The sequence below is a fragment of the Fonsecaea pedrosoi genome, assembly GCF_000835455.1.
Source record: "Fonsecaea pedrosoi CBS 271.37 unplaced genomic scaffold supercont1.7, whole genome shotgun sequence".
Lineage (NCBI taxonomy): Eukaryota > Fungi > Ascomycota > Eurotiomycetes > Chaetothyriales > Herpotrichiellaceae > Fonsecaea > Fonsecaea pedrosoi.
Window position 1 is genome coordinate 450,372 of NW_013550609.1, and position 26,324 is coordinate 476,695.

The 26,324-nt window shown below is 52.6% G+C and overlaps 11 protein-coding genes across 11 annotated transcripts; 3 read left to right on the forward strand and 8 right to left on the reverse strand.

Annotated features, from left to right (window-relative positions):
* Window positions 1-42: 42 nt before the first annotated feature.
* On the forward strand, window positions 43-1,837 carry Z517_10233 (tryptophan-tRNA ligase; the record flags this gene model as incomplete). The annotated part of the gene is made up of 5 exons (XM_013423846.1): window positions 43-597; window positions 666-746; window positions 813-928; window positions 979-1,112; window positions 1,170-1,837. 5 exons carry the CDS (start codon window positions 43-45, stop codon window positions 1,835-1,837), a joined length of 1,554 nt encoding a protein of 517 aa, XP_013279300.1.
* A 513-nt stretch (window positions 1,838-2,350) lies between these two features.
* On the forward strand, window positions 2,351-3,525 carry Z517_10234 (uncharacterized protein; the record flags this gene model as incomplete). Its single annotated transcript, XM_013423847.1, has 2 exons — window positions 2,351-2,619; window positions 2,724-3,525. The coding sequence occupies 2 exons, from the start codon at window positions 2,351-2,353 to the stop codon at window positions 3,523-3,525; spliced, it is 1,071 nt and encodes a 356-aa protein (XP_013279301.1).
* Window positions 3,526-4,421: 896 nt separating this feature from the next.
* On the reverse strand, window positions 4,422-5,457 carry Z517_10235 (40S ribosomal protein S1; the record flags this gene model as incomplete). The annotated part of the gene is made up of 3 exons (XM_013423848.1): window positions 4,422-5,070; window positions 5,205-5,315; window positions 5,444-5,457. 3 exons carry the CDS (start codon window positions 5,455-5,457, stop codon window positions 4,422-4,424), a joined length of 774 nt encoding a protein of 257 aa, XP_013279302.1.
* A 642-nt stretch (window positions 5,458-6,099) lies between these two features.
* Window positions 6,100-7,862, reverse strand: Z517_10236 (serine-tRNA ligase; the record flags this gene model as incomplete). The annotated part of the gene is made up of 6 exons (XM_013423849.1): window positions 6,100-6,697; window positions 6,757-7,256; window positions 7,321-7,482; window positions 7,552-7,622; window positions 7,672-7,772; window positions 7,831-7,862. The coding sequence occupies 6 exons, from the start codon at window positions 7,860-7,862 to the stop codon at window positions 6,100-6,102; spliced, it is 1,464 nt and encodes a 487-aa protein (XP_013279303.1).
* Window positions 7,863-8,559: 697 nt separating this feature from the next.
* Window positions 8,560-9,370, reverse strand: Z517_10237 (uncharacterized protein; the record flags this gene model as incomplete). The annotated part of the gene is made up of 4 exons (XM_013423850.1): window positions 8,560-8,802; window positions 8,870-8,998; window positions 9,069-9,208; window positions 9,316-9,370. 4 exons carry the CDS (start codon window positions 9,368-9,370, stop codon window positions 8,560-8,562), a joined length of 567 nt encoding a protein of 188 aa, XP_013279304.1.
* Window positions 9,371-10,660: 1,290 nt separating this feature from the next.
* Z517_10238 (uncharacterized protein) lies at window positions 10,661-13,349 on the reverse strand (the record flags this gene model as incomplete). Its single annotated transcript, XM_013423851.1, has 2 exons — window positions 10,661-10,930; window positions 10,983-13,349. 2 exons carry the CDS (start codon window positions 13,347-13,349, stop codon window positions 10,661-10,663), a joined length of 2,637 nt encoding a protein of 878 aa, XP_013279305.1.
* A 786-nt stretch (window positions 13,350-14,135) lies between these two features.
* On the forward strand, window positions 14,136-14,991 carry Z517_10239 (uracil phosphoribosyltransferase; the record flags this gene model as incomplete). Its single annotated transcript, XM_013423852.1, has 3 exons — window positions 14,136-14,299; window positions 14,359-14,889; window positions 14,940-14,991. 3 exons carry the CDS (start codon window positions 14,136-14,138, stop codon window positions 14,989-14,991), a joined length of 747 nt encoding a protein of 248 aa, XP_013279306.1.
* Window positions 14,992-15,862: 871 nt separating this feature from the next.
* Window positions 15,863-17,412, reverse strand: Z517_10240 (phosphoglycerate dehydrogenase; the record flags this gene model as incomplete). The annotated part of the gene is made up of 2 exons (XM_013423853.1): window positions 15,863-16,973; window positions 17,057-17,412. The coding sequence occupies 2 exons, from the start codon at window positions 17,410-17,412 to the stop codon at window positions 15,863-15,865; spliced, it is 1,467 nt and encodes a 488-aa protein (XP_013279307.1).
* Window positions 17,413-17,868: 456 nt separating this feature from the next.
* Z517_10241 (uncharacterized protein) lies at window positions 17,869-20,123 on the reverse strand (the record flags this gene model as incomplete). Its single annotated transcript, XM_013423854.1, has 3 exons — window positions 17,869-19,787; window positions 19,845-19,951; window positions 20,008-20,123. The coding sequence occupies 3 exons, from the start codon at window positions 20,121-20,123 to the stop codon at window positions 17,869-17,871; spliced, it is 2,142 nt and encodes a 713-aa protein (XP_013279308.1).
* Window positions 20,124-21,243: 1,120 nt separating this feature from the next.
* On the reverse strand, window positions 21,244-22,032 carry Z517_10242 (uncharacterized protein; the record flags this gene model as incomplete). Its single annotated transcript, XM_013423855.1, has 3 exons — window positions 21,244-21,411; window positions 21,473-21,623; window positions 21,710-22,032. The coding sequence occupies 3 exons, from the start codon at window positions 22,030-22,032 to the stop codon at window positions 21,244-21,246; spliced, it is 642 nt and encodes a 213-aa protein (XP_013279309.1).
* A 1,062-nt stretch (window positions 22,033-23,094) lies between these two features.
* Window positions 23,095-25,119, reverse strand: Z517_10243 (uncharacterized protein; the record flags this gene model as incomplete). Its single annotated transcript, XM_013423856.1, has 4 exons — window positions 23,095-24,349; window positions 24,402-24,534; window positions 24,594-24,818; window positions 24,876-25,119. The coding sequence occupies 4 exons, from the start codon at window positions 25,117-25,119 to the stop codon at window positions 23,095-23,097; spliced, it is 1,857 nt and encodes a 618-aa protein (XP_013279310.1).
* Between the last annotated feature and the right edge of the window lie 1,205 nt (window positions 25,120-26,324).

The following is a 26,324-nucleotide window of genomic DNA, read 5'->3' on the forward strand; positions in this document are numbered from 1 at the left end:
GCGTTTCTGTTTGGGGACGCGTACACTCCTTTGTCCTGTGAAATGCCCCGAGGCCTCGCTCATGCGTCAGTGAGGCTTCATTGTCCCCGGAAGATCCAGTTCCGCCGCAAGCTCAGCAGCCACGAGCAGCCACAGCTTGCTTCGGTGAAGAGGGTGTCCCTGGGCGAGGGAAAGCCACCTCGGAGGTCCATCGACGAGACAGCGCGCGATGGCCCTGCCAAAGAAAGAACGGCGGGACAGAATGAAGATGATGATGATGGCGGCAAAGACGAGATAGAGCAGCACTGGGCGCGCATGTCTCCGTCGTCCAGCAGCATCCGACGAGCGTTTTCCGGCATCCAGCCCACGGGCGTGCCTCACCTGGGCAACTATCTCGGGGCGCTGCGGCAGTGGAAGCGGCTGCACGAGCAGTCGACCGACCCGAAATTCGCCATGCACTACCGCTACGAGCAGTACTTTTCCGTCGTCGACCTGCACGCCCTGACGGCCGAGACTCCGGCGTCCGAGCGCCTGCGTCTGCGCAAGGAGTCGTACGCGGCCCTCCTGGCCCTGGGCTTGAACAATAACAGGAACACGACGCTGTTCTTCCAGTCCGATGTAAGGCCGTCGTGCGACCCCAAATGTTTGTGGAGGGAGGTTCCTCATCAGCTGAAATCGAACGACAGGTCCCGCAACATGCCTCGTTGATGTGGATTTTGAGTACCATTGCATCGACAGGGTACCTGTCCAGAATGACTCAGTGGAAGGTACGCGCAGAACCTCTCCACATGTTTAGCCGCCTACGGATTGAGGACTGAAAATGTAACCTATAGAGCAAGTTGAACTTGCCCGAAAATGCCACCCTCGAAAGCGACGAAGCTACAGCGAAGCTCAAGCTCGGCCTGTTTTCGTACCCCGTCCTTCAAGCTGCCGATATATTGCTCTATCAGTTAGTTGGATTCTCGCTCTGGTTGGTTGTCCCTGCTAAACGTTCGACAGACCATCCATTGTGCCGGTAGGGGAGGATCAACTACAGCACATTGAGTTTACGCGGACATTGGCTCGGGGTTTCAATGCCCTGGTCAGAGAATCCGCAGGTGGAAATGTCTTCCGAATACCTTGGCCGGTCATATGTAAGGTTCCCCCATTTCGACCCTTTCACCCATTCGAGGTACTAATCAGCATCACAGCCCCTGCCAAACGGATCATGTCCCTGAAGCGCCCGGAGCAGAAGATGTCCAAGTCGGACCCTGATCCCAAATCCCGAATCCTGGTGACCGACAGCCCAGAGGAGGTACACGCGAAGCTCCGAGGTGCCGTGACGGATTCAGAGCCGGGCATATCTTTCGATCCTCAACGGCGGCCAGGGGTATCCAACCTGGTCGAGATACTGCGGCACGTAACCGAGTCGCGGGAATCCAGCGCATACATCGCCCAGGACAACGCCAATGTCAGCATGCGTGCGTTCAAGGAGATGATTGCGGACGAGATCATCTCGGCGTTGCGGGGCGTGCGCGACAACTTCCTCGCCATCATGGACTCCGGGAATGAGCGGCTCCGCGAGGAAATCGAGTGGGGCGGCGCAAAGGCGCGACGCAAAGCCCGCACGACCCTCGACGAGGTCCAGCAGGCCCTGGGATTGTTTGGGGTCACACTGTCGGAGGAGGAGGCGACCCGGATCCGGGAGCGCCGGAGACAAGCCGTGCGCAAGGACCTGGGCACCGACCTGAACATCGAATCCAACCCGTTTGAGTCCGATGGTGAGGACGCGAGATTTGCCGAGGACTTGCCCGTCAGAAGCGAAGATCCGGAGTCGCACCAAAAGGAGATGCAATCTGTCGAGCGAGGCAAGATGTGAAGGATGTCCGTGTCCCACAAGCATGTCAATCGCGGGAATCTGCTGCTAGGAATTGTCCTGCACAGCGTCCTTCATAACCAAGCAAATATCTGCGAGAAGTCCAATTCAGACGTGACAGCGCTCTGAGGCTGATAGGAAACGTTCGGTCGTCCTCGCTGTTTGAGATGTAGCTGGAGTGCGGCGCGGATATTGTCACACAGGTTCAGCATCTCAGCTAGATCCTAACGAGAGGCTCCCACCAAGAGGCGCCGCAAGGCTCGGAACCCCTGACGTCATCGCGCCGCCCGATCTCGCTCCTTTTTTTTTTGGTCGCCCATGTAAATCTACAAGTCAGTCAAGTACCTCATGGTGCTTATGTATCTGCCAACAACACCAGCTTCGACCCCTCTTCTTCAATCAATCGATCACATACAAGTGGCTCCCACAAGTATGAGACAGTCCCCTCCAAGGCAATAATAAACCCGACACGCAAATCCATCTCATTTCTTCCTTGTTTTCCCTTTGTGCGACTCAATGCGCCCAATACCGCAGCTCAGACCCGCCCTTCCGCGACGCACCTGTCTACCCTCGCGCCGTCGACACGTCTCGACCACCTCCCCCTCGAGCACCCGCCTCCGTCATGAAAAGCACCGGCACGACGGCGGCGGCGGCGGCGACGACATCGTGGACCTGGCGTTCCACCGGCACAATCCGCCCGAGAAGACGGCGACAAAGGGACCGGGTCCCATCATCATCATGCACGGGCTGTTCGGGTCGCAGCGCAACAACCGGACTCTGAGTAAGTAAGGAAGCACCTCACACCCACACACCTTTCCCCCCCTTGACAGTTCGTCGCGCGGTGTTCACGTTTTGAGGAAACTTCCTGTTCTGATTCTTGTTGGTATAGAGCGCTAGCCAAAGACCTCTCGCGGCCCGTCTACACCATCGACCTCCGCAACCATGGCGACTCGCCTCACTCGCCTGTGCACACGTACACGGCCATGGCGCGGGACGTGGAGCATTTCCTCGACACGCACCAAATCCCCTCCCCAACATTGGTCGGCCACTCGATGGGCGCCAAGGTCGCCATGACGCTGGCCCTGCGCCGACCAGAGAGATACTCGGCGCTGGTGCCGGTGGACAACGCGCCCGTGGACGCGGCCCTGAGAGGGGACTTTAGCAAGTACCTGGACGCGATGAGGGAGATTGACGAGATGAGACCGCGGCCCAAGAGACAGAGCGACGCGGACAAGATCCTCGCAAAGTACGAGCCGGACCTGGCGATCCGCCAATTCCTCCTGACGAACCTGGTCAAGATGCCCGTCGTCCAGCCGGGAGGAGCAGGCGGAGGAGGCGGCCCCGCGCACTCATCGCACCAGCACCACGGCGCACGCAGGGACAAGGACAAGCACGACGCGACGGAACTGCGTTTCCGCATCCCGCTACACACGCTCGCCAAATCCCTCCCGAACCTGGCCGACTTCCCCTTCAAGGACCCGGACACGCACAAATACAAGGGCCCCACCTTGATCGCCCGGGGCACAAAGAGCCACTACGTCGCCGACGACACCTTGCCCGTCATCGGCCGCTTCTTCCCCCGCTTCGAACTGCGCGACTTTGACTGCGGCCACTGGGTCATGAGCGAGAAGTTTGACGAGTTTCGCGCCGCGCTGGTCGAGTGGGTGGACCGCGTCGTCGACGAGACATAGATGACCCGCACTCCCCTCGCTCCACTTGCTGCAACATTGAATGTTGGTTCTGTAGGTGGTTTGTCAAAAGAGATCCGAGGTATGGAGAAAAGAAGAGACATTGAAGAAATGCCACAAGGAGGAGGAGGAGGACAAGGACAAAAGAGAAACCGCGGTTTGACTGGCCGCGGCGAGATGATGATGCACTGGTTCCCCCCTTACCTCAATCATCCAAACACATCAGTCACATTTGTAACATACATATAGACAGACCAACATACTACCTATAGAAATGCTAGAAGTGGAACGCTCCTCTTGTTTGTTTGGTTGGTAGGAAATTGATGGGAATTCTTTTCTCATTCTCGGTTTTGGTGGTCAAGGAAAAGCCCTAACGGCAGGATAGAACGCATACGTATGAATGCCTTGTGCGTATGCCTATGCCTATGCCAGCCTATACTGGGGCGAGTAATCTAGCATAAACATGAATGAACCCATTGTATTCGTCGAAGAATTGGGGGAGATGCACCGACTACAAGGCAGCCGGGCCACACTCTGTTCCTTGTGCAACAGCATCTAGAAAAACTAAACTCCCCCCTATTCTACCACAGGCAGACATGTCTCTCATTCCACTTTTGCTCCTGCTTCCTTGTGCGGCCACAGAAAAGGGATAGAAAGAGATTGCACAAATCCTGAGGTGCGACTGTCCTAGCCTGGACTCGCGCAATTCATGGACCACCGAGCCGTCGAGGATATCAGCAGCCTACGTCGAATAGCGCGCCCCTCTCGCGTCCTCCTCAATCATCACCCCCCTTTCCTTGAGCTCATAAAAGGTTTTCACATGTGCTTTTCGTGTTTTTTCTTTCTTTGGAATTTATTCATAGTGACACGCAATGCAACCCCAGACATCCCCAGCCGGTTTACACGCTCTCCAGAGGTGCGGGCTCCTTGAACTCCCTCTCGACCTTCCGGCCTTCGTCATCCTGGCCGCTCTCGCCGTGCAGACCCAACAAAGCGCCGAGGTCGAACTTGGGGGCCTTGAGCAGCTTGACCTTGCGGATGTGTACGTTCTGGAGGGGGTAGATGCCTTGAGTGGACTTTTCAATCTCGCGTCCAATGACCTCGGGGATGAGTTTGCCAGTCAATTGGGCGAGGGTGACGCTGGTGGCCTCGCGTTGGATGATCTCGGTCATCTTCTTGCGAATGGCCCGGATTTGCGAGGTAGCGGCGTATGTTGTCTTCTTGATTTGGTTGGGGCGACGCTTGGTGAAGGCGATGGCGAACAGCCGCAGAAGGTAGTCATCCGTGGTCTTGACAGTGACGTTGGCCTCGATCAACGTCTGCCACTTCCTCACCAAACTCCTCAGCTTGTCTGAAGTGAAGTCCAATCCGTGGAAGTTGGTCAGGCAGTTCTTGCCCTGGATCTCGTCAACCCGGAGCTTGACCTTGCGGAAGGCATGGTCCTCGTCGTTTTGCAGGTCGGCAAGCGAGACTTCGAAGATACGGCCCTTGAGGGCATCATTGGCGGATTTCAGACCCGTGGTGCGGTTCACGAGGGTTTTGCCGACACTATGAACACAAAAATGTCAACACATGATTCCCTGCGAGCAGCCCTTAAGAGTGTAATTGTAGACATCTCTTGTTCCCTTTCGTTCCTTCTCTTCGCAGTGGTGGTGGTAGGGGTACATTGGAGGGGGACGTACTCTCGCTGGTTGAATGTGGACGGAGCCTTGATCGAATACCAATCTTTCCGGGTGAAGGGATCCTGCGTTCTCTTCTTCAACCCCTTCTTTCCCTTACTCAATCGCTTGTTCCTGGAGAGCACAAAAGTGTTCGTTAGTTCCTGGTCTTTACAAGGTTCGCTGCCTCCCTGCGCAGTGTTGTGCGTTTGCGCAGAATGTACAAATTGACCTGCTGGGCGGTGGTGGAAGACTGGACTCACTTTCCAACAGCCATGATTGCGACGGGTGTCTTGTCGCAGGATTAAGCTGTCTGGGTCCGATTGAAAAGGCAACACACAAAAGTTGCTGATGTTGGGGTGAAATTAGGTAGAAGACGATGGGGGTGGTAGAAGTTTTGATATCGCAGTCAACCGCAGTATGTGGGCGGAAATATTCTCTTGGCACCGAATATTGCGGAGCATCTTGGCTTTTGCCGTAAGGTATTTGCTACGGTGAAGCACTTATCGCGGCACTCGCGCACTTTCTATATCAACCAGTAACAGTCACAGTTAATGGAATCAGGTAGGACATACCACAGATAACAATCTTCTCGCGCCTCGCAGTCATCGAGGGTTTCAACACGGCAGTGTGAGAAAAGGCGAAGTTTGATTTTTCACTTGCACAAGATCAATGACGGGAAACAATTCGGCCGACTCTAACTGCTTCATGATCACGACGAGACTTCATTTTACGCGCTGACTCTATTCAATAGTCTCTGTAGTATCAACCGCAACAAGCCCCTTTTGGATGGTCTTTGAGAATATCTATCTCTTCCCTCCCCTGCTGTGGATGCTTTGCCTATGATTTCCTCTCATCTGATCATGGATGCGTTGCTCGTCAAATCAATTCACACGTATCTTGTGTCGTTGCCTTCTCTTTACACACTCATGTTCTTCATCTTGTCTGCGACATTCTCCGCCGCCGGCATGTCTCGCTTGGGGCCACCTTCAGGCGCGCCTCCTGCCTTTGGCTTGGGTGGTTGCTTGACCTTTGCCGAGGTCGTATCTCTGGGCAATTCCTTTGTGTATGGAATGATGTCCGGCGTCCCGGGTGGCATATACCGTTTCAAGACCTCGGGCACTTCAATGCCGTCTTCTTTTTGATAGTTCTCCACCAGACAGCACAAGGTCCTCTCTGTAGCACACAGCGTTCCGTTCAGGGCATGAACATACCCCTTCCTCGTGTCGATGGCGCCCTTTTTCTGTCCGTACCTGATCTCCAGCTCTCGCGTCTGGTAGTCGGTGCAATTTGAGCAGGATACGAGCTCCTTATATTCGCCTTGATACGGGAACCACGCTTCCAGGTCGTATTTTTTGGCCGCTGCGTTGTTGAGTGCGCCCGAAACGATCGCCACAACCCGGTAGGGGAGCTTCAGGGATTGGTAGAACTCTTCGGCAATAGATTTCATGTCTTCCAGCGCTTGCCAGGATTCTTCGGGTTTGACAAAGAGGAATTGTTCGATCTGGATAGACGTCCTGTCAGCACAAGCAGGCGGGGGTTCCTTGGAATGATGGAAAGTCTTGCCTTCTCAAACTGGTGTATGCGAAACAACCCCCAGGCATCTCTCCCGTGCGCACCAGCCTCCTTTCTAAAACACGAAGAATAGCCTGCAAACTTCATGGGCAGATCCTTTTCCGTCAACCACTCTTCAGCGAACATTGCCGAAATGGGCTGTTCGGAGGTCGCAATAAGAAACTTGTCCTCTGCGTCCTTGTCTTCAACGACCTTGTAAAGCTCTTCATCGAATTGCTCCAGCTGTGCGGTTTTGGCCATGTACTCTGCCTTCATGAAGTAGGGTGGTTGTAGTGGATCGTAGCCCTTGGAGACGAGGAAGTGTAGGCCGTAGTTGATGAGGGCTTGGTTCAGCAGGACACCCCATTTGCGAAGGAAGTAACCTCGATGACCGACCAGCTTGACGCCTCGTTCGCCATCGTAGACTTCTGCCCGGGTCATCACCTCATGGTGGGAGAGACAGTCTCGTTTTTCTTCTGTGAAGCCTTCCGGAGCCCACTTCTTCACCACCTCATTAAAGTCCTATTGCCCTTCATTGTCAGTCTCGATTCTTTCGGTCGTGTGGTATTGACTGGTTTCAACTGACCTCGTTATCGTTGACCGGCACCGACTCGTGCACATAGTTGCCAATCAATTTGCACTTGCGGTCTCTCAACTTCTCCTTCTCTGCGGCCTCCTCTTCGACCTTCTTCTTCTCCTTTTCCAAGTTGATCTTTTCTTGTAGCAGATGGTCCGCGTCTTGCTTTGCCTATACATCACAGACCATCAGTCCGGGACGTTCACGGGGATATTCACGGGTAGGAGGGAGTCGACCGACTTTCTTCAACTGCCCGATCTCTTTTTGGACCGCATTGATCTTTGCGCCAAACTGGCTGGCCTTGTACCGTGCTAGAACCTCAGTTAAAGCCATTCCCACGGATACACAAGGGGGACATACTCTGATAGGCGTCGTTCCAGAGCGCAATGACCTCGTCGACGATCTCGGTGGAGGCGTATCGCTTTTGCAGACTCTCAATCACTTTTTTGGGATCTCCCCCTCTAAACGGAACCGGTGAGACCAAATTTGCGACGCTGACCTGCAGAGGAGCGATCTTACCTCGAGACAATGAGGTCCTGAACTTCGATCATGATGACGAGAGGATCGGGAGCAAGGCAAGCACGAGAAATGGAGGAGGCTGCAGGCTGGTAGATTGCGCTTCTCAACTGCACGTGTGGTGCAGGTGGTCGAACCCCCTAACGAAATGTGTTTGTGCCCGCGCTTCCACCCCACGCAACCTGCGGAGCCTCGTGAGTCACTCCGATATGTGCCAGCCAGCCACCACGGCCCCCTTCAATGAAGATGCAATATTTAGAGAGTCAGCGTGTCTAGGCCGGAGGTCTCACAATGGCGGAGAAAACCAAGTATAGGGCGATATTATTATCCTAGCTACTTTGCCCAAGTCATAGCCAATTCCATCTCTTTCCTCTATTGCATGATCTTGCGAACCCCGATACAGCGAGCATCCTCCCTCGCTCGACGAGCGAATGAAGGATTCTGGTCTCTGAGTGAGCCGCGTTCACCTTCCCACCCCCTCGCTCAAGCCCAAGAGTGACTGACACATTCCCACGATAGACGCCCGTTGTAAAGCCAAACATCTCCATGTCTATCATGCTACTCCCCAACGCCAACTGAAGCCGACCGCGTAATAACAATAAGAACAACACCACCACCACTTCCGACATGTTGAGACAACCAAAACCAGAAAGAAACTCCTCGAAATTAATCAACCCCAGGCGGCACCGAGTTCCCCTCGAGGGCCTTGGATAGTTGTGCAATTGCTGCTCTTCACATCACCGCACACTTGCCACCACCGGCAGGCTTGTCTGGTTCCTGCGACTTCTCGATTTCGGCAATCATCATCTCGAATGCTTTTGCGACGTTGTGGTTATTCCGTGCGCTGGTCTCAATCCAACCACAGTTGAGTTCCTGGCCGAGCTTTTGCCCTTCTTCGGCGGTGACCTTACGCTGCTTTTTGGCGTCGACATCACTCTTGTTGCCGACGATCATGATGGGAACGGACTCGGCACCCTGGACGACCGGGGACATTAGCACAGCCTGCAAGAGAGGCCGGGAGGAGGCTTTCAGGGTGGCTTACCAGATGATTCAAGAGCTTGTCTCGGATAATCCTCACCATGTCAAAGGATTGCCGCGAGGCCACCGAGTAGACGATCAGGTAGCCATGTATACCGATGTACAGCTTCGAATTCATGAGACTGTACTCGTCCTGTGTCCCACCAAACCGTCAGCGCACTCCAAAAACCCGCCACCTGTTCTGGAAGCATGATGTCTCGTACCTGTCCAGCAGTATCGATGATTTCGGTGAGAAACGTCTGGCCCTTGTAGGGAATTTCATGGCTGAATGTGTTCTCGATCGTAGGATAGTAGCTTTCCACAAAATGTTTTTCACAGTATTGGACGGTCAGAGAGGATTTGCCTGCGCAACCGAGAAAGGGAAACTTGTCAGTCCATGGCCGTCTTTCCTGTGCCGTCTACTGGCTCTTTTTCCGTGTACAAAGACATGTCTAGAGGGAGAGGACTGACCGACAGATCTACTGCCCAGAACAGCGATCTTTCGCTGCTTGACCGAGGGAGCCATGTTCGACACAAAAAATCTAGGATGGTTTGTTTTCTCAAGGGGAAAACAAAAGTATGGCGTCACAACCCTCAGAACAACAGCTCGGATCCCAAGTCACAGCCCAAGAAAACAGTCGGCAGCTTTCCTAGCGCCAAAAAAAGGGTGTATTCGAGAGGCAAAATGTCAAGTAAGAAATGATCGTCAGAGAGAAAGCGACAGACAGGGTAAGGCCATGGAAGAAATCGAATACAGGCCGACCGGGCCAGATGGAGCAAATCAGTATGTAATAAGAACTGGGGTGATGACGGGCGGCGGCGGGATTACAAGTTTTGTTCGGTCCCCAAAGCTTTTTACTAGATTTCTGTGTCAAGGTTTATTTTTGTTTGGTCTTGTCGTGTCGCAGCTGCGGATGAGCGGTTCTTGCCGTGATATTCAGTGAAATGGTATGATGAGATGCCGATGGATGGGACGAGATGGAGGAGGGGTGGGTGGTGGTGTTGGTGGTTGTGTGATGGTAGTAGTGTTATGATGATGGTGGTGGTGATGGTGACGGTAATGGTAATGGGAATGGCAATAATGATCGGGAAGAGACGGTATGTATAGCCTATACTCGAACATTACCCAGGCCAAGTGGCTTGCCGTAACCTCACCGACATTTTGCGAGACTTGTAAAAGGTAGCCATGTGAGAATTGGGAAAAGCATGCCTGGCTCTCTTTTTTTTTGTTGTTTGACTTTCTTCCGAAGCAATTCAGGCCACGAATAATCCAAAGTACCGGCGGGAATGCATTTTGTTTGGCGGGGGGAATTGTCGCAATACATGAAACCTGCACGCTACTAATATGCAGTATTTGTTCCCCGCAGCCAATAATGACAAGAGTGAAAAGACTTGGATGGGGCCGAGGGAAGAAGCGGGCCTTATATCGGGCCAAAGGGAGAGAGGTTGGAGGGGTGGAGGAGGGGAGAATGAAGAGGGATGGATATACGGAGTATACCTCGTACTTTGTACTCGGTAGACAGCGTCGATCAGTATCAGACACCAAAGCACCTCTGCACCTCAAGTCATCGTAGCAAGCGTCTCTCTGTACGTGTATGGATCTCGAATCCCACTCAATGATGCCGGCATAGATGCACCTCCATATCCTGCACAACCAAAGTTCAGGGGGTATCAACGACTTCTGCTATGCAAACCCCATGGTGATCGACTCCAGACATATCCCAATATTCATTCCCGGTACCCAATGTCGTATGTGGTGTCTTGTAACTGTATGTCATATCTTTCATCATAGCCCGTCCTCGGACCCCGGGAATCATCAATCGCCTTGCTGCTTCACCGTCTCAAGCACCACCCTGAATCGTTCAGTAAACCCGGTTGAAGAGCTGCCTTCTTCTCCAAGTGCCGCCTCAACCGTCTGAAGATGGTCGAGGAACGTATCTGCAGCTGCAAACAAGGCTGAAAGCCCCTTTCCCTTGATAGATTGCGAGATCCGCTTGCACGCAGTTGGGTTCAGGCACAGTGTGCAGAGTAATGCGGAAATATAGCCGAAGGCGACTAAGATTCGAGTCTGATCTATGGTCAAGGCCTGTGTAGTAGTCAGTTTCCCGCATTTTGGACTTTCAGTCAGGGGCTCATACCTCGGACGTCTGGTCGACATGGCGGTTAAATATGTCCACCAGCTGCTCTACCATGTTCTGCCCGCCCACCATCGGCCTCAGCATACGCTCTCTGGCTCCATCTGCGCATTCGGCAAGATTGAGAAGGCAACCAACAGCCAGAATCACAGATTCAAGTTGCGCATGGTCAACCTCCTGTTCTTGCGTCGCACGCCTTGCCAGCTCCAGAAACTGGTCATCAATGACCCGAAACACGGTGCCGATAAGTCGTCCCTCAACTAAGGCCTCACAGGCTGTTGCATCATTGTTGCTGAGGCTAACGATGAGCCGAAGGCACGAGTGCTCAATTTGCGGTTCCGAGTGGCGAGCTTCCTTCATGACGCTGGCCACACTTTCGCCCAGTCCCGCTATCCGGGGAGTCACCACGATAGACCCGGTCAGCTCGTGGTTGGCACAGGCAATCTCCAATATCGACAGCAAGAGTCGGATGGTCTCTACCTGCTTAACCATACCACCCACTTCGGCCATGTCCTGCATCGTCGCAAAGTTGGAGAGAATAGCGTCGAGAAGTCCTCGCGGTAGTTTGGGAAATGGCTCCTGGAGCCGGATAAGATTTCGCAGAGTAGATTCTACAGAACCAAGCACGGTTCTGTTGACAGCCAGGTAGGGTTGACCTAAGCCTTTGGACCTCTCCTCCTCAAATTCTGCAATATCTCTTACAAGAATCCTGGAGATGTTCTGACTTCGGTCTTTTGCAAGTTTGGTCAATGACCTGGATTCCGAAACCAGCCGTGGAGGTAGCTTGTAAAGAGCATTCAACATCTGAAGCACGACCTTTGGCGATGAGCTTTCCGCGATGACTGTGCAATGAAGAACTAGAGCAAGCAATGTCGCGCTGACCTCGTCCAGGGATCCGTTTACGCAGTCTAGGAGACGCTGAAGGCCACCAGAGTCTTGGAAATGACGGAGGAAAGAGATTTCGTCCAGCTTGGGAACAAGTTGTAGAAGCCCTGGAATGCGTCGTGACTTGGAACCTGATTGAATATCTTCCAAGATAGTGTCCAGCTCCAAGTCGAATTTTCTGATTGCTCCCCCACGTCTCAATTCGTGGATGCTTTTGATCCGGCTGAAAGGGTCGCCTTCATCACTGTCATCATTGTCTAACTCCATCTGCGACGTCACACTGGTGAATGCCAATGTCTGAGAATATATCTCCTGCGAAGAAGGCTGGCTATTTGACGCTGAATAGCTCTCCAAGCTGTCGGCCATCTCGCTCAAGTATGACCTTTGCTTAGCGTAAGTGGCTCTTGGACGTCCCGAGGAAGCAGCAATGGCTGTACTGGGTGGCTTCTTTTCGGGATCAAGACTAGCCTTTGCCTGGCGATCTTCTGAAACCCTTCCAAGTGGTATGGTGCCGCCATTGAGTTGATTGGACTGTTGCTCTTGCGATATCTCGGTGCTCCGGGCGCGCGGAGCGTCCAGTCGGTCAATCAACCTAGTTCGGCTGCTTCTAGCCGGCTTGAGAGGGACATCATCCATCTGCTCGTCCTCGGAAGAAATGTGGAACTTTTGCGAACCTGAATCAGGCGTCAAACGAAGGGCAGTCAGGTGCAGATCACTTGGAGTGGGCGAAGCGACCAGGCTGTCGTCTGAATCACGCCTTTTCCTCTTTGGAGTGCTTCTACCAGACGGCTGTGATCGGATAGATGAATCTGACTCTTCCGGAGACGCGACGTTGGAGACCTGAGGTCCGTGTGAGCGAGGCGCCTTTGAAGGAATTGGCTTCCCCCGGTAAGCTGACCTGCTGGTGGCAGCCCCTTTCACTGGAAGCTTGAACACAGGGGCGACGTTGGCTGCATTCGAAGGGTCTGGTGCAAAATTTCCGTGTACAGACTTAGGTTGTAACTTCTCATTGATATTTTCTTTTGGGACACGCATTCCCTTTGTCTTGGGGATGAGGACCTCGGGTTCTTTGTCGATCTCCATATCATTCCTCGATTGGTTCGGTTTTTCAGATACTATTTTTCTCTTCTTCAAGCCGCGCTTTGTTTTGAGACTTGTTAGCTCATCCTCGGATGAATGAAGGTCGAACAAGGCTGAGGATTCGGGTGCGGCGAGGGGTGCTTGGGCGTGTCCAGTCGAGGAGCTCTCCTCTTTCTTCCCAGAATTATATAATGTTGCATCTCTTGGCTCATTTTGAAGTTGACTATGAGGTGTGCTAGATCCTTGGGCAGATCGAGGAAGCATTGGGTCCTGAAGATCCGTCGCCGTTTTTTTTGTTGTTTCGATCGGTGTCCGCGCAGCAACATCAAAAAGGTCATGGATTCGGACCTTTCTCGATCCTTTGCCGTACAGGTTCCCTCTCCGACGTGCTGGAGGGAAATCCATAGTGCCCACTGGCGACTGGGTGCAGAAGTCGTGGATTCATTCGAAGTCCTGGTGCCGTAGGATAGACGCGACAGGTACGAGACTGTTTGTCTCATACATCTCAAATGCCGCAGATAAGATGAAGAGTACACATGGCCATTTTCTGATGTCAAAGTCAGCGCATGTGAACTCACCCACCTATTGTGAAGTTGTGTTAGTTCAAGATCGAGAAGTTGTCAAATGCATTGCGATGAGTTGGTAGGTTTGGAGATTGATAGCGCCGGATGGTGATCTTGGTGCGGGGGTGATGTCAACGAATAAACAAACGGCCACTGGGGGAGCACTCACCTGCGCCTGGAACCGATGCTTAATAGTGAGGCTCATGAGGCACAACAGGCCCAGAAGCAGGGGAAGCACGCCTGGAAGCTCTTGGTAGTTAAGATTCGGCACCACTTTCCTTAATCACCCAAATATCTTCGGTACTTCCCCAGAGCATGTGCCTTTCGCCGCCAGCCATGAAACCAGGTCGTCCATGTCCACGAATGAACACAGCATGCTATCGCACGACGCCGACTTACAGACCGCCTGTCTTTGTATCCATGCCCGGTAAATCTGAAGCTCTCTGACAGCACCTCACTTTCTGTCCACATCCCAGCCTCGAAACGAGCCTGCGTTCAATCTCCGCCCACGTAGACAAGCACTATCTGAAGCTTGAGCGATAACCTGCGATCTTCCTTCTCCAAGGTCACGCGAGCACCCACGATCCTTATCCTTGCAGCTGTCTACCACATATACTGCGTGTAGCTTATGGCTTCAGTCCCGCGAGCCAACGGGGTGCAATCGCCCGCTATAGGTGTTGGCCCTTCTTATCGTCCAGAAGAGGAAAAACCTACAGCCACCGTCTCGAAAAGTGTTGAGCAAGAAAATGTCCATGTTTTACCCCAGACTCCTCAGCTGATTGCTCTGTTGACGTGGGTACCATAAAGATCTGGAGTTATTGAGACAAGAGTGGCTGACTTGTTCAATCAAGCATGATTCGAGACAAGAACACCCAGCGAGCGGATTTCATCTTCTACTCCAATCGAATCATTCGTCTTCTGGTTGAGGAGGGTCTCAACCATCTTCCTGTCGTGACACATACCGTCACATCCCCTGTTGGCAAGGACTATGTTGGGGTAAAATTCGAGGGGAAGATCTGTGGCGTTTCGATTATGCGAGCAGGAGAGTCAATGGAGCAGGGTTTAAGAGAATGTTGCCGTTCAGTCAGGATAGGCAAAATCCTGATCCAACGCAACGAGGAAACCAGCAAACCGAAGCTTTTCTACGACAAGCTACCCCCGGACATTCAGAACCGATGGGTGCTGCTTCTGGATCCCATGTTGGCAACCGGTGGCAGCGCCATCATGGCCGTCGAGGTGCTCAAGAGCAAAGGTGTCCCGGAAGAACGCATTTTGTTCTTGAATCTGATTGCAAGCCCAGAAGGTATTGAGAACTTTGCCAAACAGGTGCCCAAAGTGAGAGTGGTCACAGCTTTTGTGGACCAGGGTCTCAATGAGCAAAAGTGAGTTGTTCGTACGAGTTGTTCATAAGCTGTGCAACTAACTCATGCAGCTACATCGTCCCCGGCCTGGGAGATTTCGGCGACCGTTTCTATACACTGTGACGAACCAGCAGATGAAGATCAAGTTAAATACAATTTTCGCCATGATGGCCTGGTTTGCCCTGTCACCCGGGTTATAGGAAAGAGTTAGTTCGTGGTAGATGACAGGCCGCTTTCTTTCCACTGAACCACGAGAATGGCTTATAAACGACAATGATATCACGCATGTGGAAGTGCGGACACTGGGAGCATAGCACCGATACAAGATCCTCAACAAACGCAAAGGATCCCTTGGCTGATATTACTCCGAATAATAGATCCAACCACAGAAGAAGCTCGAGCTACGCAAGGCTGGAGATGAGTGATGCATGAGGTGATATTTTTTGTGAAAGAGACCGCCAAACATTACAAGCGCCGCATCTTCCGGTCCCAGCTCCTACTTTTCATATTTACATAGCCTGTAGCATTGTTGAATCCTCAGATCACGGAAATCCGTTGTTGTCAGTAAAATTTGTGTCTCCCTTTCCGAACGCCCTGGGTATAGCTGGCTGTTGAAAGCCGTATCTGTGTCGCACAGTGTCGCGAGGCGCTCGTCCATTGCCATGTTTTTTTGCCCGTCCCTCTATAGTCATTTTGCTTTTGTTTTGTTTTTGTTTTTTTTCGAATCGTCCCCTGTGTATTTCTTATTAGTCGTTCCCGGAGACCCAATCTTCGTCCTGTAGAATTCGAGTGTCTCAAAACCCGGTCGTATCATCTTTTTTTCCTTTTCTTTCCTTCGGCTGATTTCCCTCCGTCTTGCATGAGGCCCTGATTCGAGGCCTGATGGGTGGTGGTATTTTCCGATTTGTTGGGTTTACTGGGTTAGGAAGTAAGTAGGTAAGTGCATGTGGCACAGGGTCATCCACCGCTCTCAGAAAGGCACGGGTCGGTTGATTTAGTAGAGAATTCTCGTGAGAATCTTCTCCTTGACGCCCTCTAGCTCGGCATACAGCTCGGCCACCTGATCCTCCTTGACGTTGCTGATATCGGCCATGAGGTAGGCAACGTCACCTCTGCTGTCGGTCATCTGCTTGTCGACGTTGTGGTCTCCGAGAAGGTGGTTGACTCTCCTCAAGACACCGGGGACGTTTTGATGGATGAAGATGACGCGAGCGTGGTCCGGCTCGTCCATGGTGAGCGAGCGTAGGGCGACTTCGGGCATGTTGACGGCGCCCACGGTGACGCCCTCGTTGACGTAGCGGACTAGCGCTTCAGCGACCTCGATGCCAATGGCCGACTGTGCCTCCTCGGTCGACCCGCCAATGTGGGGTGTCAAGATGATGTTCTTGAGGGACTGCAGGTCTGCTGTCCAAGGATTCAGCTCGTTGTTGAAATAGTCCCCGTTCCCTGCGGGTTCCGCCGGATACACGTCCAATGCTGCACCGGCGATGTGACCCGAGCGCATCGCATCAATCAGCGCGGGGATATCTACGACCGAACCCCTGGAGGCGTTGATGAGGTAGCTGCCCTTCTTCATGGTCTCCAGCTCCTTTGCCCCGATCATGTTCATCGTTTCCGGCAGCTCGGGGACGTGGCACGTCACAAAGTCGGCGTCCTTGAGGAGATGTTCCAGGGAAGGAACTTGACGTGCGGTACCCAGGCCCATCAGGTTGACGACGTCGTAGTAGATCACATCCATGCCCATCGCCTCGGCCAAGACAGACAACTGCGATCCGATGTGCCCGTAACCAATGATGCCCAGAGTCTTGCCACGAATTTCCCAGCATCTCGCAGAGACCTTGTTCCACGTCCCGCGGTGCAGTTCATTGGAGCGGTCGCCCAGCTGGCGAGCCAACGCGATGATTTCACAGATGACCAGTTCGGCGACTGAGCGCGAATTGCTAAAGGGAGAGTTGAAGACGCAGATGCCATGGGCCGCAGCATATTTCAGGTCGACTTGGTTAGTGCCGATGCAGAAGCAGCCGATCACGATGAGATTCTTTGCTGCTGCTAGCACGCGGGAAGTGAGCTTCGTCTTGGAGCGGATGCCGATGACATGTACATCCCTGGATAGGAAAACCGGGTCAGTGTATGCAGTTCCAGCGATCGAAAGAAGCCACTCGACTCCGCTCTGGGATCTGTTTCTTACTTGATCTTCTCAATCAACTGATCCTCAGGCAAGCTAGATTTCAAGCACTCCACCTGGTATCCCTGGCCCTGCAGTATATCCCTGCCCGTCTGGTTGACATTCTCCAACAATAGAATTTTGACGTCCTGCTCGCGGAAGGGTTTTAGATGCTTGGGTTGAGGGCCCGTGATTGTTCTCCTCAGGCTAGGAGAGCCCCCACTGATATTATCGACTCCGAAGGAGACTTTGCGGTGGTGAAAGGTATCATTGGGAGAGGTGGACATGGAGAGACTGCGCGAAACCTCGCGACGGAGACTGCCTTGCGACTCGCCATTTTGCTGGATGCGAATACCTTCTGAGATTTGTGAGGCAGGCATAGTGGAGGGTGTTCGCAGATCCAACTGCCCGAAAGGAGAGAATAAATGCCGGTTACACCAGAGAGGACACAAGGACAGGCAACAAATGGCAGGGTTACAGAGTACGAGATACAGTAAATCCAATGACTCCTCGACGCAGGCGGCGGGACAAATTTTTGGCATGTCCGGGTATGACGTGAGGTTTTCTCGTATTCGGGTTAGCTTCAGCCTTGCCCAGAGTCTAGAGACTTTCATTGGTCAACATTCTCTAGATCAGCGAGGATAAGCGATGACGAGGCTGAACAGGAGGGGGGAGTCGACCTTTTTCCCACAATTGAAACCCATATGTCCTGCCTGGTACGATCGACTTTGAGTCTCTACCGGCTATATCAGCTACTGGCTATCGCTAAGCAGTGCCGTACGTTCTGATCCGATCATCGCTACTCTTCTGTATACCTCTTCCAATGATCTCTGCAATCAATTCTCCATCTGGTGGTCTCCATCTTGTTCTTCCGCAGGAGTTTGCTGTGACATTTTGAGCGCTTCCATCTTCTCAACCTCTTCTCGTGGCACCTCGTGTCGATTGATCCAGCTCAGGATTCTCCATATAGCGGTAAGCAATTCCTTTCTCTGCTCAACCTCGAACAGATCCAGCCACGGGCTTCTGCTGACGTATAGGACATGTTCTTTGCGCTGATCGGCCTTTACGTTGCCTGCAGTTTCCTGCGAGTCGGGTCGTGATCTTCTCTCCTTGCCGAACTCCAGCCAGTCCAGGTAGTCCTCGTGCACACTCATTCTCAAAATGCACGCGTGATGGTTCGCAGCCGATATCATGAAGATGTCGTCCCAGCCACTCGGTCCTTCATCCTGACTTGGTTTGCCAATTTTCCGATAGATCAACTTCTCGTCCCAATGGGGCCCATTTGGACGGACTTTCGTCCACTCTTGGTACCACTTCCGCCGTAGGGGCGGGACATACATAAGTCGTCTCCCATCTTTAAACTCGACTTTGTCTTTCGGCGAGCCGCTGGCTTCACCACTTCTCTTCTTCTTTTTCGGTCTCTCGCTCGGTGACGAGGGCCCAGACACCGCATTTTCAGACTGGAGATTTTTCAAGTCGGCGGCAGCCGCTGCCTCCGCTTTTCTTCGTTCCTCTTCCTCTTGTTCCCGCTTTCCCAGTTGTAGTCGTCTTTCGTCTGGACTCCAGCTTGGATCTTCGTCCTCAAACACTTCGCTGGCAAGCTGTCCCCATCTCGTCTCGCCGCCGCCCCAACGGCTCTTGATTGCCCACCACTGATGCTCGCTCGGTTCTTTGGACAGCGTCTGTCCTTCTCGTGCTCGTTGCTTTGCGAGCATCAACATACCGCCAATTTCGCGGAACAGATCAAACTTTTCGCCCACAAAATCACTCGTCGGATTTAGAAGCCCGTCCCTCGACTTGAATCTTACCTCATGTCTGCAGTGAACCGCCATTAACGGCCCTTCCACCATCCTGGCCCTCAAAAGCTTCATATCAGCCGGTAGTTTTGCAACGCAAAAATTATAGCACACAGAAGGGATATTAATGTTGTGGATTCTCAACTTTTCTCTCGGGCTCACGTCGTAATCTCGGCAGTTGAACTTATGTACGGCCATCTTCAAAAGGTTCCTCACTGCAGAGACTCGGGTACCAGGGCTCATCTGCTCGCCATTACCGAGCCGCACTCCTTTGTACACCTGCTTCATCTTTGGGCGGCTAGGTATCTCAATGGTGGAGGTAGTTGCCTGAATGTCGGATGAATGACTTGGATCTGCCGTTTGCTCAAGCTCTTGCCCGGAACGCTGTGAATTCTCGACAGAATCCTGCATCTCAATATCAGGTGTGTTATTGGAACTCTGTCCGACATTGTTAGTCTTGTGCTCGGTGTCCTTGGTCGGCTCTTCCGCGACATTGGTTTCGACCTCGTAGTAGTTATCTTTGCTGTAGTCCCAGTATCGACTCATGTCCTCCAAACTGGCGAAAAAGTTTCTTGAGTATGCCAGGCGGGGTTTCTTCCTGCCTTCAAGAGGCGGGAGTCGGAGAATCTCTCGGTATGCATCTTCATTGTCGAACTCAAGTTCCGCAAGCATAGCAGTTAGATCGCTGTCATACAGGAGTGGACGTGATTCGAATTGCTTATCGGGCACCATCTCTGGAAGTGGAACATCTTGGACCAGGTCAATGTTGAGATGCGCGAGATGGGAGTCGTGGATGTCGGGCAGTTTGCGAATCGCGGCGAGCTCTCTACAGATGTTCTTGATGTGTTGGCGACTCAATGGACTGTTACAGCGCGGAGGGACATAACTGGGAAATTCCAGCGGGATAGGCTTCGGCGGCGGATTTCGTTCTCTTTCAAGAAGACCATCACCTCCAGCGCCTGTCACAGGTCAGCACGTGGTCAATCCATCTTTAGCTCAGATAAGCTCAGATATACAAAAGACGATGAAGGAGATCAGCCGCTCTGAAAAGGGGTCTCGGTTGAGAATACCAGAGAACGAGGGGTATCGGAAAACCCGATCAAAAGGCGGTATAACACCGACTCTCGAAGGCGAACTTCAGTCCGAGGCTTGATCACCAGCAGATTCTGGGCAACAGACATCCCCCAAGTTGAGGTCAAGCCAGTACAGATTTGTGCGGTATACGAAGCTGTTTCTGACACATCTCGGACTTCATGGCCCCGGCATTTGGATGCCAAAGGCGTGCCTCGCTCCATCGTGGCGTAATTCAGGTGGATATGGTTCGTATTTGAACTTACCGACAGCTGCCCAACTTACTCCAAACATGATTATGGGAGTACCGTATCGAGAGTCTTACATCAAAGCGCAGCAGGTTGATGGTGCGCCGTGCTCGATCGTCGGCTTCACGTCTCTGTTTCGAGACTTGAGCACCAGGATTTTGACTGTTAGACTCAGGGTTGGGAGATGCCGTGGAGTTGCGCTGAATACTGAATTACTGTCCGCAGACTTGGTAGTGCAACTTGATTAGAATGACTAGAGGAGATGATCGTCAAGTGGCAGGCATTCCCCAATGACGACGACGAGGCTCGAGCTGAGGCAAGGAAGCTCAGGTCTTCAAGTCAAAGTGTTGGCGACCACTGGACTGCCTTTGCACCAGTGCGATGTCGACATCAAGCCCATCGATCTAGTGTGGCAATCCCATGTACAAGTCCTTGGGGGAGGAGGGGGAAGAAATCTGTGCTCCGGGGGGGTCGTCGCAACTGGCGTTGCAGTAGCGGATGTAGAGGTTATGGCGGCTTTTGGTGACAGGGGACCTGCATAGCGTTGCAGGTCGGTGGATGGATGCACTATGCAGGCACGCAGGTTGGGATGGTGATGCCCCCGATGCTTCTTTTAGTCCCAGGATGGGCATTGATTCAGGGCCTGTGGGAGCGTGAGGCGAACGACCCGCCTGACCTGTCTTCACTGGAGTTGCATGCACCAATAGAGGGCCATCACTATGGTTAGAGGAGATTATCGAGGTGCACTCCTCGTCTCTAGAAGGGAACAAGAGCATGGCATATCGCAGTAGTCGTGGACGAAACCCGAAACAGCCACGAGCCAAAGTCACCTGGTTGATCCGAATCCCTCGTTGCTTTATCATTGACGGCTGCTGAAACCACTATCCCACATACGAAGCCATGATTTCTATGCGAGGTCCATAGGATGTCCTTGTCCCCGTCATTTTGGCCCAACATACCCGTCCAGGTGTGCATACCATCGTTGTGCGAGAGCACGTGGTTGAGATTGTCCTCTAGACCAGTCTCATGCGATATGCTCAATGTGCTGCTCGTCACAATCGGCTCACGTCCTTCTTCACCGCACTTTTGCAACCTCCTATTCCTGCTTGGCCTCCTCCTCCTCAGCCTCGCCAGCAAGGGCGTTTCTCTTGGTCTGGATACGTTCCTGTCTCCGTTCACGAGCAGCCTTGGTCTTGGCACGTTTGGCGTCCATTTCTTCCTTGAGGATTCTCTCACGTTGTTTCTCGGCCTTGGCCTTGTGGATCTGTAACATAGTTATTAATTTCCATGCCTAGGATGAGAGTGAGTAGGGCGGGTAGACATACATGTTCGACCAAAGCACGCTTGTGCTTGAAGGTGTTACCCTTGCTCAACTGGTAGAGTTCGTGGTAGAGGTGCTTATCGATCTTGCCGGCAGCACGGTACTTGACGAGCAGACGTCGAAGAACACGCAAGCGTCTCATCCATAGAACCTGGCTGTTAAAGCGATATCCCATTAGTGTGAAGTTCTCTCGGTAGGACAGCGTTCCGTCGCGACCCATTATGGAATCGTTTCATCATACCTGGGCATCCGAGCATCCTTGGTACCCTTTCTCTTACCGAACCCTCGGTGTCTGCCAATTCTTCTAGCCGCATTCAACTCCCTGGCACGAGATCTCGAATGCATGGCCACCGGCTTGCGGATGATGAGTCCATCGCTGACCAGCTTCCGGATCGTCTGTCGCGAGTTGGCATTGGAGATTTCGTTGACTTCGTTGGGATCGAGCCAGATCTTGCGTTTGCCGCAGCCGACGACGGACGCCGCGAGGCGCTTCTGGGTGCGGAGGTTCGTCCTGGAAAAAAAGAAGCCATGTATCAGCGTCAAATCTTTCATCAACCTTGTCATGCAGTTTCCACCAGCCAGCAGAACAGGTCTGGATTTGAAAGCCCAAGAATGTCGGCAGTTGAGCTAACGCATAGAAAAAAGTTGGACTTACATCTTGAGACGATGACTAGAGAACGGTCGTTGTCGTGGTGTGCAGATAAAACCTCGATCTCTTGAAAGAGTCAAGGTCAATCGACTGTCACAAATTCATGGTGCGCCAAGCTTGGCACTATTCGCGCTAGTCCACATTAAGCCAACGAGGGGTACTTGTCGCCAGGCTTGGGCCATTGATAACTTGGGTGCTTGGCAAGGCTGGCTGGCTCTTGATACTATCAAGTATACCTAATACAGTGGCAGGACAGATTTTGTACCCAGTACTATAGTCCGGAACCCAAGAAACGTCGCATAATTATAAATAGAGCTTTTATTGTACTCGACATGTCATGAGTGGACGTCCCACGATTGGACAGACAGGAGCCATTGTTCCTGCAGCGCCTGACGTCTACAACTGCACACCCAAAGGGCAGTCCTAATCCTTGACACATGAAAATTACCAGGTAATGGGACTTTCTCAGTTGTACATGTCGTTGGCAAGGTCCAGCAGCCACATGTAGTCTTGCTCTCGTTCCCGCAGCCAAGAAAACATCTCATCAGGCGCCTTTCAGAATCATAGCTGTTCATCCATCCCGAATCATAATCCATCCACGCGTATATCGTTCCCTCATACACAACAAGGAAGCAGAACATCTAAACCCGTGAAATTCAGCCCTACCCCAAACGGCCGAAAAATTGCAAGTATAAATCGTGATTTTCGCCATGTGAGAGCGCTCGAAGGAAATCGTTTCGTAAAGGTCGTTAAAAGTCGAGGAATCAAACCGTGCGCGCTTGTTCCATTCGTTAGTCTTTAATCTTTTTGGCTCACGGGCCGTCGTAAATCTCGTAATCGCTTTTGGGGGAAATATATCGTGATGTGGCGTTACCTCGGAAGTAGAGCCCCATCGCAAGGTGCAAGCCTGTTTTTTTTCCACTCGTCACGCGTCTCTAAAACAGATAAGAGTCATCTCGACGAGAAAATTGAGACTTTTACCGCTGTCCTCCCGTCTTGATAGCTTGCATGTGGGGAGGTGTGTTGAGGGGCATGCTGTACGTGTCTTGACGTGCCGTCTTGCGCCGTTTCGGGTCATAACCATCATACTCTCGGCTGCTAGGACGGTCTTGATCATCGTCTTCGCGCCCGCGTTTCACCGAAGTCACAGCAGAGGGATGGGCAGGAGCTCCATACGTGGGATTCCCATAGCTGTCCGTTGGCCCACCCTGTGGAGTGCGATCCCTGCCACCCATGACGTTATATACATTGCTGGAAGGGGGCGGTCGGGGTGGTGTGTTGTACTCTCCTGTCCACTGGGGTTGACCTGTAGGCATGGTCCTTGGTGTAGCGTGGCCGGAACTAGCTTGATGCGTTGGAGAGCCTGACAATTGCTCAGGAGACATGTGTGGATGCTCACCGGTAGCACTGTACGTGTATTGCCGACCTGTGCCGTAAGCAGAGGGATTTGCGCTCATGTAACCGCTGTCTGGATGATCACTTTCATGTTGGGATGAGTGAGGCTGTGCGGAATATGCATCAGGCTTGGGGTCATGCCCATCTGCTCCAGTACTAGCGCTTCCTGGTGCAATCGGTGGACCCATATCAGTCTTCCCGTATGGTACCGTCTGCATGGGTTGGCCATACCGGCTCCCGTCTGGATGATGCGCATAACCCGTTTGAGAACTGGGCGTCGTACTATAATAATGTTTTGAACTCTCATACCCCGACTGTCCTTGATAGGATTGCATCCCTGGTCCAGCGGTCCCAGGTGGAGTCGTCGCTGGCGTGGTAGGCATGGATCTGGCGTTCATGCCAGTGTCAATGGATAGTGGCTGTGATCCCGGCGCGCCGTTCGTCATGCCCTGGGTTCCCCAGTCGTACGAATTTCCTTGACTACTCATCCCCATCACACTCGAAGCGCTTGTTGGGGGAGTCGGAAATGTATGTGCACGGTCGATACCCGGACGTGGTGCATTCGGATGCGGGGCAATTGAGTGCGGCGTAGGTGGAGCTTGGCCTGGACCGGGCATGCTATTGTGATGTTGAAGTGACGGTGCCTGAGGTTGGGGCGGACGAGTGGAATCAACGCTGTCCATGCGCCGGCGCTCTGTTGCTTGCACAACTGCATTCGTCCGAGACGCGTTCTCAGGATTGTAAAGCAGGCCGCCGATGTTGTGCACAAAAAGTGGGTACAGGAGGTCTGTAATCTTTTCCTTGTTGGCAAAATCAAGGGCACGTTCGAAAGGGATCCTGCTCCAGATTAACAAATGCTTCCACAACGGGATTGTACGGCAAAATGTACCAGACTCCTTTCAGGTGCATGGGTCCGATCTTGACCACGTGGCGAGTCTTTTCAGATTTCAAGATGCCATCCCGGCGTCCCCGGGTCATTCCAGCAACATTGAGAAGCTTTGTCCCATTAATGAAATGATTATCTGCACAGAAAGTCAGCATTTATGGGTACAGATGAACAAGGCTGGATTCGGGCGTTTACCTTCACGGCGAGCAACACAAACTCCCTTGGCCTCAACTTGAAAACACAGACTACCTTCATCTTCCCACAGTGTTGCTGTTACTCTTGGTTTCATGCCCGGGGGAGCAATTTGACCAGTAGTATCAAACGGTTGCTGCTGTTGGGGGAAGCCTGGGTTCGGAGCGGGCAAACCGGACGGTTGAGCCACGTACGAGTGTTGAGAGTTGGAGGCACCAGGCATGATAGCTTTTACATCGTCAGAAGGAGTCCAGAATTGTCTTCTCACAAATATGGGAGACCTACCAGGAAGTGAGGTGATCTGTTGCGCTACTGGACCAGTGGCAGACTGTGGAGAAGCAACACCGTTTGTATAGCCATAGGTCCCATAGGTCGGAGGAGGGCCGTAATGTGACGATGCGGGTATCGGAGGCTGTTGATACTGCTGGTAATGACTCAATGGCGCTGTAGAACCCGCATGGGAGTATGAAGGTCCGGACGATATGTGCGAACCGGGATGCATATCCAGGTACGACTGTGTTTGATTCATGTTGAATCGATATTTGGCAAAGCACCAATATTTGCTCGATGAGTTACGTCCGCCCAAGGCTAATCACAAGCAAAGGACAATATCACCCTGAGACAGTTGGATTTTTTGGATGGCGTCGAAGCTTGGTTCTTTGCGCCTCTTAGATCAATCACTAGAGAGACGGGGTCTTTCGACTTAAGACTCAGCCTGAACAACCCAAGTCCACAAATTTGTCCCGCCTCTTGACACACTTTGCGGAATATTGGCCCGTGTCAGGTTTAATCCACGAGAGTCAAAGCTTTATATGCGGACTGTGTGGGAGAGGAACTTGGGGTTCCAAGATGTTCCCCGTACGAGATCGGTGGAATGATTCCGGAAGGGAAGGACTAGCTGGGTGAAGAGTTTCCCAAGCTCACAGTCAAGCCTCATTGACTATTCGTGTGTCGGTAGCCCGCGTCGACAATTTCTTCTTCAACAAAGAAGACCAAATTGCAGACGATGTTGCCAAAGGGCAATCACGATTGGATTCTCTGACCGAGGAATCCAAGGCGTTCCAGGTGTCTGCCCAAGTGTGTCGACACTGGCAGTCGATTGCTATTTTCCCGCCGAGGGTTCCAGCACGGGAAGAAGGCGATGAAAGAGCGTCGTCAATAGGATCGCAAACTGCGCAGGTGGTCAAGACGTTAGCATGTATTTCATGATAGAGGTTGTGCAGCATGCAGGCACATGGAGCATGCAGCAAGATCAGCGGGAAAAAAGCAGCAGCTCGGTCAGACTGTTTTGTGCGGACTACTGGGCACGGGCAGTTTCGCTGAGTAGACTTTTTTCCCGTCCTCTTCTGAGCACATACCGAACAACTGGAGAACGCTTCTCAAACATGAAACTTGAAAAGGACAATCGTGACGCGCAATTAGGCCATGATTATGGACGGGCGAACAACATACACCTGGATTGGGGGGTTTGCAGGAAAGATGGTTCAATGGAGATCTGGAGAAAAGAGACAACGAGGTTTGGGAAGCAGGTAGGATGCAGAGACGCAGACGGTGTGCAGTAGCCGAGCGGGAGGACAAGAAGGTGTGCGCAGGTGGTGCATTAGAGCAAAATAGGCAGAGGGCCAGAGGTCCAGAGGTCGAGAGCAGGGTGGAGGGACTGGGGGGGAGGTCGGAGGGAGGGTGGTGTCAAGTTCAAGTCAAAGGGTAGTGGCCAGAAGCCCAGAAGCCAGAAGC